Source organism: Filicampus tigris, chromosome 3, assembly GCF_054856515.1.
Source record: "Filicampus tigris isolate MCC_2025a chromosome 3, RoL_Ftig_1.0, whole genome shotgun sequence".
NCBI classification, from domain to species: domain Eukaryota; kingdom Metazoa; phylum Chordata; class Actinopteri; order Syngnathiformes; family Syngnathidae; genus Filicampus; species Filicampus tigris.
Genome location: NC_141219.1, coordinates 4157978 through 4170225, shown reverse-complemented (window position 1 = coordinate 4170225; position 12248 = coordinate 4157978). Strand labels below are relative to the sequence as shown.

The 12248-nt window shown below is 45.3% G+C and overlaps 1 protein-coding gene across 6 annotated transcripts in view; it reads right to left on the bottom strand.

The window, feature by feature from the left end:
- wtip (WT1 interacting protein) overlaps positions 1 to 11169 on the bottom strand; it is a 34872-nt gene extending 23703 nt beyond the window's left edge. For 5 of the 6 annotated variants that reach the window (XR_015086032.1, XR_015086033.1, XR_015086035.1 and 2 more), the window contains exons 1-2: positions 9378 to 11169; positions 4917 to 5018 (exon numbers count right to left, since the gene is read on the bottom strand). Coding sequence is in view for 2 of the 6 variants with exons in the window: in XM_086024826.1 (XP_085880952.1) it covers positions 4917 to 5018; positions 9378 to 10644 (1369 nt within the window). In the remaining 4 variants the exon portion in view is untranslated. The remainder of the gene's footprint in view (positions 1 to 4916; positions 5019 to 9377) is intronic. The other variant, XM_086024827.1, reaches the window with a different exon arrangement.
- Positions 11170 to 12248: the final 1079 nt, after the last annotated feature.

Here is a 12248-nt window from a genome sequence, read left to right as displayed (position 1 = left end):
CGACTGAGCAAACGGGGACATTCCTTCTGCCTGAGGTCACTAGCTGGTCCCATTCAAACCCGCCCCCGAACGAGGATGGGGGAAGGTGGTGTGGTGTCGGGGGTGTGTGTGTGTGGGGGGGGGATCCCTCCGTGCCCCCTCGGCGCTTCTCCGGCCTTTTGTCAGCAGACAAACCAGGCAGAGGCGCAAAGCACCAGCTGCATTTTTTGCAATCCGGCAGTCTTTGGCCAACCAAAGTATTTCGATAAAGCGGAACCACTAAGGCAGGGGTGTACAAAGTAAGAACTTGGGAGCATTTTTTGCCGACATCATCGACTGTGGGCTGGGCTGAACTTGGCATCAAAGTTGGACAAAGATTTCAACGATTTGCCATGGGAGGCAGAGGGCCCCGTCCGTTCATTAGTGCCGGCAGCTTTAGAAGACAATGAAAGTCGTAGGGGTGGGAGAGTAGCGACACCAGGTATCAATATCGGGCCCATACAAGCCTTATTTTAAGGTATCGGGTACCAGTGGAGGCTGCCAATACCAGTCACCAATACTTAAAGTGGAAGTCAACCCAAAGATAGTTTTTTTTTTCAGGAATACGTTCTATGCAGGCCCACTCGTTTGAAACGAGGCATTCTGATAAATATTGCGTTTGTGGAATAAGAGTTCTTCTGTCTTCTGTCGCCTAAAAATGACGTCACAGTTGCTCAGGGCTCAGGCAACGACCAATCGCAGCTCACCTGTTTTCCGAAGCTGAGCCATGATTGGTCGTTGGCCGAACCCGGAGCGACTTCGCTGTCATCTTCAGTCCACAGAAGTGACAAAATGGCCGCCCGCTGCGCTAGCTAAAAACGGGTGGCTTTCTACAAACGCAGCATTAACTCATTCACTGCCAGACATTTTCAGACCCTCTTTTACCCTAACGTTTGAAAAAAATGAAATAAATACGTAATAAATAAATTCCTGGGATCGAATGGCTGGACTGCGAAAAGACAAATAAATTCATCAATATCAGTGAATGACTTAATCAGAATGGCGTGTTTCGACTAGTGAGCTTGCATAGGACATATACTGGAAAAAAAATATGTTTGGGTAGGCTTCCCCTTTTAATATCGCAATATCGCTATCGCTATCGCTATAGTCAACAACGCATGTTTTTCAAATATCATGCAGCCGTAGCCTGGATGTGTTTTGCATCCAAATATTCCCCGTTATCGTGATCTAACTACTGCGCTAGCGTACGTTTAGTGATGGACTGACTACAGCATATTTAAATTTTGACTTGCCTGCATATTCGCCTTAAGTCGCTAGCGTAGGAACGGAGGACCCCTTACTTGCACCAAGGAAGTGTCGCCAGTATATCTGTTCTTACAGCGGAGTTAGAGCAAACGTGCAAGATGACTTACGGAATTTGGCGGCCACTTTTAAAAAGACACAAAACAAATAACAAACGTCCGATTTCGTTGAATTGTTCAGCATTGATATGATGCCATGTTTGAGCCATTTTGCCGCCAAGTTGTCCAGCAACACTCGATTTTAGCTTTCCCAGAGATGTTCGATTTCCCAGAGTTCTGTCCAGTAAACTGTCGCCACACCCTTCAGGAAAAACGTCAAAGCCAAACAACATTCCCGACCCGTCTTATCCAACGCTCCAATCAAGGTATAATCGAGGTGAAACTGACAAATTTTGGATGCTTCAAGAAATGGTTGATCACTTAAGTTGATGTACTGGAGTGACTAATGACCCAAAATGGTTTCACAGTTTGAGCTGTGATACGGCGTATCAGCATTCCCAACCTTATCTATGCCTGGCAGTCATAAAACCACAGCCCGGTTTACACGGAGCCTAATGTTCTGATTAGCATCGGGTTGGAAGCCCCTACCGAATAAAAATGCCACATATAAACACCTCATTTGGAATAACCAGGGGGAAACTGAACGGCATTTCATTCGACTTCAGACTAGCGGTCAAATAATCCTTTAGCCAAACCAATCAAATGTCATTTTTTTGGGTCATGTAAACGGTCAATTGGAATGTTGACAGGCTGCGTTGTCGCTGTGCTTTGATAGCCGCTTGAAAACATGGCAGCGTCCAAACAGAGCACACAAAAGTCACATGCGACACATGGCTTGTTTTTAGTACAAACTTCTCAAACAGCTCAACAGATGGTAGGAAAACAAGAAATATTGAAGTCGTTTAAAAAGGCCACGAAAAATTCTTGCGGCGTGACGATGACTTTTGCATACGTAGATCTGCGCATGACACCAGTCTGTAAAACAGTTGTTTTGATTATTTGGAGTGGCACAGGCAAACGGCAGATGGGAACAGATTAAAGATAGGCCGATATGTTACCGATTATTCGTAGTCAAGAAGGGCGATAACCGATATTTGGAGCTGATATTAATTTTTAAAAGAGAAAATATTGGCATCAACATTAAAAAAAATAACTCTTAAAACGCACGTCAACCCAAACATATTTTTGTCAAGAATATGTTCCCAACAGGCCCACAAGTTGCAACACGGCATTCTAATTAATTTTGCGTTTGTGGAATATAAATTTAACAGCAAAATGCACTCATTTTTAGCCATGTCTGGGGGTGGCCATTTTGTCTTCTGTTTTTTTTGTTGATAATCGAGCAGCCCCAGCACTCGGGCCAGCGTGTTCAATCATGACACAAAAAAATAGCCAAGAAGATACTGTGAAACGCACAAGTGGTCACCGTCGGCCATTTTGGTTTGAAGGTGATGTTTTTCATGGATTTTACAGAGACTGTACTTGAACTCCTCCTCTTTGTAAACTCACCTGATCACTACTAATTTCAAATTTTTTTTGGGGGGGGGGGTCAATTATTGCGAATAGCGATCTTTCTGACGCTGTTGTGTCGAAGTGAAACTATTCACAGGCAATACAGAATACTACACATACCCTCAGAAAACTAATAGGCATGAGGTGGTCTGATGTGAAGAAAACACGAAACTAAACCCTACCTGTGTTTTGCCCAACCCTACAACAGCTTTTCAATTCAGCTTATGACCCTTTTTTTTTTTTCCCCTGTGAGTGCACATGCCAGAGCTTGGTACGCTCCCTGATCGTCTGATTGAGGTCCTCCGGGAAAGGTTGGCTCCAGTGGAGGAGGGGAGTTTTTTTTTTTTTTTTTTTTTTTTTTTGCATTCTTAGCCATTTCGTGAAAAAAAAAAAAAAAAAAAAAAAAGGGTGCAACCATGGGAGCGAGCCAAGAGGAGGGCTCAATTATGCATGGTTAAACAAAGCCCAAGCTGTCTGGGCAACAACAAAAATAAAAAGAAAGCCAAGAAAACGAATACAGTCACATAGACGCAGCTCCCGATTTATCGCTCAAGTGTGTTATGACAAGACTGCTGCTTAAAAGAAAACATTCCCATTCAACTTGAGGTCAAATGATACATCAGAAGCGTTTACATGATCCATAAACCATCTGCGGAGGCGAAGGGGACGGGCCCTGCCAAGCTTCAAACAAGCACCATTGGCTAATGGGAGCCGCGACTTCCCCCCAATAGATGCGAGCATAATTCTCACGTCGGATGCTGCGCGGTCCCAAAAAATCCCACAGTCCCAGCAACCGGACACTGTTCCTCACACAATAAACAGGAAAGTATGCAGCTTTGGTTTCGTGTAAATTTAGAGGGCCCGCGCTTCCAGAGGCGGATCAGTATCCGCGCCGAGCGTACGTATGAATGGGAGCAACCTGGCTAAAAGGCTTTCTCCCGACATCTTCCCCTCGTTTCCCCGGGAAACGGGAAGGGTGGGGTGGGGGCCGCTGGAGTCGGGTGACGGGAACCTCGATACCACACACACACACACACACACACACACTCCGCACACTGTATTTGAACTGAATTTCATGACAGCCTCAAAGACAAAGAGCTGATGTCCGCCGAATTTCGGGAAACTGGAGGAAATTCCAATGAGGAATTTTCAGAGGCGGAATAAAGTTGGCAGACGTGGCATTTTCCAAGGTGTCTTGAAAATGAATGACAAGCTGCTAGCAAACGTTAACGATTCCGATTTAATGATCTACGGCTCTCTGAGTCATAATATCATGTCTCTAAAGTTGAACAAGCAAATCTTGAGTCCTGGCTGCTTATTGTGAGACAGTGAACCCTCGCTGCTCGCAGGGGATCGGGAGCAAACCCTGCCGGGAATAGTGAAAATCCCCGAGAGATTGACACCAACTCCAAAAACGTTACAACTTATATACAGTCTATGTATATACAGTGGGTACGGAAAGTAGTCAGACCCCTTGAAATTCTCACTTTGTGTCATTTGCAGCCCAAATCAAAAAAGGTCATTTTATTTCTCAAGAATGTACACTCATCACCTCATCATGACAGATAAAAAACAGAAATATACAAAAATGTATTAAAAAAGAAACCAGTTGGAGACTTATACTAAGTTATTACAACTTATACCCCGGGGCGACATATAGTCCGGGAGATACGGTATTTATTTCTATATTTCTTTGTGGTCACTTTTATAATTGACTAATCGGTTAATTCCATTTTATCATAGAAAATGTGCCACCTGAGCTCAAAGGTTTTCCCAACCGGCACACAGAGCGTAGAAAAGTGTGTGCAAATGCAGAGATATTAAATAAAATTGGTAAGAAATAAAAATAAAAAACAGATTATATACACGTATATAAACACTTGCGATGTATCCCAAGCAACGATTCTTCTCTGCGCGTAAGCGTGAGCATGAAGAGCTATCACACACACTGGCATTTGAAATATGCATTAGGACGAGTGCATTGACGCATGATCCATCGGTCACTATGGCAACCGCAGATGTGAATGTGTTTGGTCCACGCGCTCGCAGTCGTCGCAGGTCAATTTTGCACTTTGTGATCGCACTTTTTCCGCAGTATTGTGACTTATATTTTCTCCCACTCACCACACGAGCAGCAGGTGAAGCAGTTGGTGTGATAAAGATTCCCCATGGCCTGGCAAGCTTGGCTGGCTCCGTACACGCCTTTGCCACATTTAATGCAGATCCCTGTGGAAAACGAAAAAAAAAAAAAAAAAATATTCATCATGATTGTTTTAGTAATAATTGAAATCACGATTATTCAAACGATCATTTCTTTTTGGTACAAAACAAGACAATGTTTAAAGGTCCAAAAAAAATATAAGACAAATACATGTGAGTAAGCTAACAAAATGTATCAAATTTGTTAGAACATTTTTAAAAAGTGCAAATGCACAAATTCAAGTCGGATTTCTTTGTGTAAACGATTATGGCAATTTTGTAATCGTGGCGCGTCATCATCGTGATTGTCATGTAATTTTGATTAATTGCAAAGCCCTACCTTGGTGTATTTGATACAGACAGGTCAGTACAGGTGAGGACCAACAATAAGAACAGAGCACACTGAAATTTTAATAATTAAAAAAAAATAAATAAATAAAAATTATTTGGAGGCAGTAGTAGCCCCACAAGACAACCTCGCCTGAGGTCACATTCCTCAGGGAGTGCGGGGTCAAAGCTTGGTTGAGGTCAGTCCGGGGTCACGGAGTCGACAGGACGTGAGCTCACCCCCCCCCCCCCCCCGCCCCACCCCCCCCCACACACACAGTCCAAAATAAGACAATAACCAAATTATTTCCAAAAACTACTGCAGGCCTGTACTGTTAAAAGAGTCAGCAAGAATCACACGTCGTCTTCTCTCTGCTTCTTTTCATTCAAATGTTCATATAAACACTCATTCATTCATTCTCTGAACCGCTTATCCTCACTTGGGCCGCAGGTGTGCTGGAGTCTATCCCAGCTGTGTTTGGGCGAGGTGCGGGGTACACCCTGAACTGGTCACCGGCCACTTGCGGGGCACAAATTGACAAACAAACATTCACACCGGCAGATTTTTGTAAGCATAGTAGAGTCTTCAATTAACCGAGCATGCATGTTTTGTAAATGTGGGAGGAAAACGTCACACGGGAACGCTGGTTCCGACCCACGACCTCAGCACTGCGCGTTAGACGCAATGTAAACATATGTCCGCTACGTATGGAACATAATACACAAAACATATGACATAAATTGTACAACATAAATACGGTCCCTTAACCAAAGCTAAATTGTTTTTAAAAAACAAAGCTAATATTCTTTTCAGACATGTTATGGTGTAGATCTCATAACTCAGCACTCCAGAGTTGAAAAGAGAGCAAACACAAAGCTGATATGATAACTATTTATTCTGTTAAATAATATACCTTGTAAGTGTTGATTCATTCCCGTGCCTTTCCATAAGGGATGGACGGATTATCGGCCGGACCGAATACAGGACTAAGACACTGGAACTAAATATAAATATAATCATTGAAACCTCGTAAATGTGAAAATCGTATTACAGGGCTAGCGCTGTAACCCCGACAGCGTGAAAATCGAGCCGTTAACAAGCTGAAAAAGCGACGAGAGTGTCAAGCTATTGCAATGAGCCAGTCGACCGGCAATTAATTGAAATCTTCATCACTGAATCTGAGGAAACACAAGGCCACTCTGTGTATATTTAAAAAAAATAAATAAATACACATTCTTATCAGAGCGACTTTTTGCTGACATAAGATCATAAAAGCTATTCCCATTCACATCGTAACTACTCATTTTGCTTTGCTATTGACTTCCTCCCTTTGTAGTACACCTTCCTCACTTTCTCACACTGCTACGTTTTGCTTCCTGTTTTTATATTGGAGTTTAACCAAACAAAATAATGTGGACGGACAAACCACTTTTGATGATCCATCAGCATACGGTAGCCTAGATTGTATGTAATATGCGTCAATTAATCGGTGAAACTTAAAGATGAACTTTCAATGCACGCTAACCTTGAGACGTGAACTTAATTGGAGTTTCTCAACACTTTTAAGTGCACGCGCGCAGCCGTTTCAGTCCATAGGGCTGCCCGATTATGAAAAAAAATATTAATCACGCTTATTTTGGTAATAATTGAAATCATGATTATTCAAACAATCATTTATTTGTTTGGTACAAAACAAGAAAATGTTTAAATGTAAAAAAGAAATAAATAAAAATAAAAAATGTAAATTCTTTGAAACACTATAATTATGTAAGTTCCTTTTGGACCAAACAAAATGTATAAAATTAGTTATTACAACTCAGTAAAGCAATTTTAGAGTACAATGCACATTTTGAAGACGCTAAAAATAAAATCAATCGTTGAAACATTGACACTTATTGAATTATATCATGAATAAGTACAGGTTCTGACAGGGTCACCACATCTGCTTATTTGTATTTTTTATAACGCTATGTGGGAGCTGCTTCACCCTATATTGCTGCTGTAACACCTAAAAACCCGCTCTGGGGATGAAAAAATGATCTTTTCTGTCTTTCCAAATGAGTACGTTATTTCAACTTTTTTTGCAACAGACCTTTCCTTTTCTTTCTTACAGGTCCCGCTGCATGTAAATTACTGCAAAAATACCCACAGGTTGCAAGGACAAACATGTCGGTTACTGTTAGTGATTAACAAGACAGCGAGGATGTCCGAGCGTGTTTCAAAAAAAAAAAAAAAAAAAAAACAGGATGCCAAATCCCTCGTGTGCCCATTTCGCAAGCCGGCTGTGTGGCAAGCACAGGATGTTGAGCATTCAACTCGAGGCGGGGGTTAAAAATAAACTGCATTCCTGCACCTTTGCACTCAAGTACAGAACAGCTCCAAGTTGCATGGACACATTGCTCAATGAATACCTCTCTGACAAAGTTCATCAAAAGTGAGCAGTGTTATCTTTGATACGGTATTTGGTGAGGGCAGGTGATCAGACTGGACTAAACCTCTGCAACTCCCAATAATGCTGTTGTCTGGAGCGCCATCCACTGCTGCTTGTGCCAAGGCTCTGGTAGTGGCAGTCTCCCCACTGGCGAGATAATGAAGGACTTTGCGGGGGAGGGAGGTGGGGGTGGGGTGTGGGGGGGGGGCGCTTCAATAGCAGGCCTGTATTGCGCCAGCTGTTGATTTACAGTTCCTTCAGCACCACAACAAACAACATGACTACTACGAGCACCACTTCTCCACCAAAGACCATTTGGAAAGAACATTTTAAAAAAGGCGCAGCAGTTTCTCCCCTGTCACGATCAAACAGATCTGTCTCCATTTGGCTTGTTCCCATTACATTCACTTTGCCTTTTCCTGTGAAGACAATTTAGTTCGGTGAAGAATCTAATGCACCCGAAGACGATTTAGGGTCTTCATTGACGCTAACGTGCTTTTTTTTTTTTTCACGTCACTGACGCTAACGTGCTTTTTTTTCTTTTTTTTTTTTTACATAAAAAATTACATTTTTTACATTACATACAATTTTTTTCCAAGAACATTTTCCCAGCAGGCCCACTAGTTCAAACACGGCATTCTGATCAATATTGGGTTTGCGGAATATGAGTTAAGCAGCAAAATCCACCGTTTTTCAGCCATCTCAGCGGGCGGCCATTTTGTCATTTCTGTTGACTGAAAATGACATCACAAACTGCTCAGGGCTCAAGTAACGACCAATCGTTACTCAGCTTCAGAAAACATGTCAGTCGTGATTGGTCGTTCCTTGAGCCCTGAGCAGTTGTGATGTCATTTTCAGTCGACAGAAGTCACAAAATGGCCGCCCCCAGAGATGGTTAAAAACGGGTGGATTAACTCTTATTCCAAAAACACTTTATCAGAATGCCTTGTTTCAACTAGTGGGCTTTTATAGAACATATCCTTGAAAAAAAATGTTTGGGTTGACTTTCTCGTTAATGTTTTTTAATACAATTAAGATTGTATATTAATGCTGATTTTTTGTCACCAAAGACCATTTAGTGTCAAATCAGTCTTCAATGAACCCAACATACATGCTTTGGCAACACCAAAGACGGCCTTAGGATCTTCCATCAAGGCAATATAGTTTGGTAATCAAAGACACTTTTGACTCTTGTGGGGTTTTTTTTTTAAACTGACCCAAACTAAACCATTTTTTTACACAGGTTCAAAGAACCAAACTTCTTTAGTGAGCCTAACATTCATGTTTTCATAAATACTGAAAATGATTTCACTTTCAATGAATCAGATGCAAGATGCAACGTTTGTCCACATCAAAGACACATTGGCTTGAGTGGACCTTACATGCAAAACACATGTTTCTAAGAAGAACACCAATCAACAGACTGCTGTGTGACTAGCCACCCCTTTAGTAGCCTACCGCTGCGCTTGGTACCCCATATACTTTGAGGTTTAGGATACAGAAAAGCCCTCTCGGTACCCAAAAGGAAGCCGAATCCCAAACTTCAACACGGTCAGACCAACATCTTACGTGCACATTGTCGAGTTCCCAACACGTAAGCTTGCACAACACACAAGGGAGCACCTACCGAAGTACTCTTTCTTCATGTGCATCTCCAACTCCTTCTCCAGCTCCAAGGTGAGCGCCTCCAGCCGCCTCTCTGCCTGACTGGGCCCGCTCTCCCGGCTTGGGGTCACCTGATAAGGCAGCTTGAACCTCTGTCCCGCGCTGGGTGTTTTGGAGGTCACATCTTGGGACGAGGGGTGCGGTTCCTGGACGTGGAGGCGCGGGTGCATCCCGTTGGGGTCGCCCAGCTCCTCCAGGAGCGAGTCGTCGTGTCCCCCCATCATGGAGGCTCTGGGCGAGGGCAGCTGCAGGTCCGGGTAGGTGCTCATGGATCCCCTGGAGCTGCGGGAGCTCCTCGAGCTGTGGCTGGAGATGCTCGAGCGGGGACTGAGCACGCAGACCGGAGCTCTGGCGCTCCCTTCCTGGCTGCAGATGCTGGACCTGGGGCTAGCCACGAGCGGGGCGGCCCCCTCGAAATCATCCCTGACGTGGGGTCCGTAGCGCGAGTCCGAGTAGCTGGACCTGGGGCTGGTGGTGAAGGAGTACTGGCTGGCCGTGCTGGACCTGGGGCTGGCGTGCCTCTGGTCGTAGCCCATGCTGATGCCGCTGGTGCGGTTGCTGCTGGGCTTGCTGCAGCAGTCGCAGCTATTCAGGCTGGTCCTGGGGCTGGAGTGCTTGCTGGTGTCGCTGGCCGTGCTCGCGTAGCTGGACCTCGGGCTCAGGAGGCTGGAACCCTCGCAGTGCACCAGACTGGGCACCGCCACCACCAGGCTCGCCCGGGGGCTGGCGTGCTTGCTCTGCTCCTGCGAGGAGACGGAGGAGGACGCCAGGCTGGAGCGCGGGCTGTGGTGCCTGCCGTCCATGCACACGCTGTTGCACCTGTTGCCGGACAGAGGCAACGGCTTGTGGAGGGCGTCGAACGCCGAGCCGGTGCTGTATCGGTGCACTTCCAGCGAGTAGCGCCGTTGCCTCTCGGAGGCGCCGGTGTAGCAGGGCAGCGCCACCTCGGACTTGCAGCAGCCCTCCTCGGCGTAGCCCGCCTCCCGTTGCGGGGTGCAGAAATCCACAGGGACGGTCCGGGCGCATTGGACCGGACGCACAGGAGCCGCGTTGTAGACTTTGTTCGCCGACGTGAAGTTCTCCACGGTGTGATGCTGCTGCCGGAGCGCGGTCGCCGTTGAGTCCAAATGCCTTCCCGCGGTGTCCTGGCGGCGGTAAGCGTCGTACAAGGAAAGCTCGTCCATCATTTGGCCGGCGCGGAGAGCCACGTCGTGCTGATAGTGCTCCATGTTGTTGTTGTTGTAGTTTTTGTAGTCCGGAAACAAGTTAGCGCGGACCACTAGCGGAGGTCCATTCGGGAGGCACAAAAAACGGCGAAAAATCCAAACGCGGCGGCGCTAAGGTGTCTTTCCCCGTCGTCGTGAGCCACATATCCGTCCTCTCCGCTCCTACTGCGGCTGTAGAAAAAAAACGTCTTTTAACTGCGCCGCGGCGCCGACGGTTTGTCAACTTGAGTTTTTTTTTTTTTTTTAAGTTGAAAGGTCCTTACAGTCAATGGCGCGCTGCGCGGAGGAATTTCACCTCGCTTGTTGGAGTTTGGCCGTCTTACATTTCTCCCTACGCCGACAACAAAGTGAGCGGGGACTAGAGATGAGCCGACGAGAATAAATGTGGGGAGGGTGAAAAAAAAACGTCACCAAAGAAGTTGTGAGGGTGAAAACGGAAGCCGAAATGAGGTTTTCCGAGGAGGGAGCTTGGGGGGACTCGCTCGCGCCAAAGGAATGCGGGGGATGGAGACGGGATGCGCTGCGCCCCAGTGGAATGTGGTTAATGCTGCGGAGGAACAATGATCGCGACCAACTCAGCGAGGGGCTGCCGGCCCTCCGACACAACAAGGGGGGCGAAGCCAACATGAGGAGCGGGGGGAGCATGCGGCCCAAGAGACCTTTTAAAACGGCCGACAGTGCCTCAGGAAAGCTCAAGCCAACTTTATTTTTAGAACACATTAACAACAACCGCGGTGACAACGCTGTGCATTAAAGATAAACACGACAATTAAAATAATACAATTACAGTATTACACATTTTGTAATTAAAATTTACAAGATCTATATTTACATTGCACTTCAGGATGCACAGGGTTTTATTCTGCACCTTGTTGCACAGTCCTCATGCTGTGTGAAGCTGTTAGTAGATGAGAGGAGTGGGACTTGCTCATGCGGGAATACATTTTTTGCCAAGTGGAAAGCGGCTAAAGTCCAATTGTGCTGATAGTCTCCCCTCAATAAAACACCATGGCCAAAAATGAAGTGTAACTTAAGGGAGAAAGTACAGAGCTGAAGTAAACGGGCTGCATGTGAAGGCACACACAACGAGCTACTCTCCCCAAAGAAGGCTACCAGCAAAAAAAAAAAACGCTTAAAACAGTCCAAACAGGGTTACACGTTAAACACGGTGCAAGTTGAACACTAAATTATTGTTTTAAATCAGGATGGAAAAGTACAAATTAGGTTAAAGCTAGCGTAGCTACTGTATCGTAACAGGCTGCCAACTCACAGACACCTCTTTAAAGATGAAGTCAAGTCAAAAAATGCCTCCACAATATGTTGCGTACGACCCGATTAGTCTAATCACAGTATTCTTATTAATATTGCGTTTGTGGAAGATGATTTAAGCAGAAAAATCCGGATGTTTTTAATCTAGCTCAGGGGGCAGCCATTTTGCCCTGTACTGGTCTTGGCCTCATCTCATGTCAAAGTTTTATGGGCTGACTAGCCCAAGATGAACACTAGAGTGAAGCATGGTGGAGGTCATGTCATGGCTTGCATGGCTGCTTCTGGAACGGACTCACTAATCTTTATTGATGACGCAACTCATGATGGTAGCAGCACAA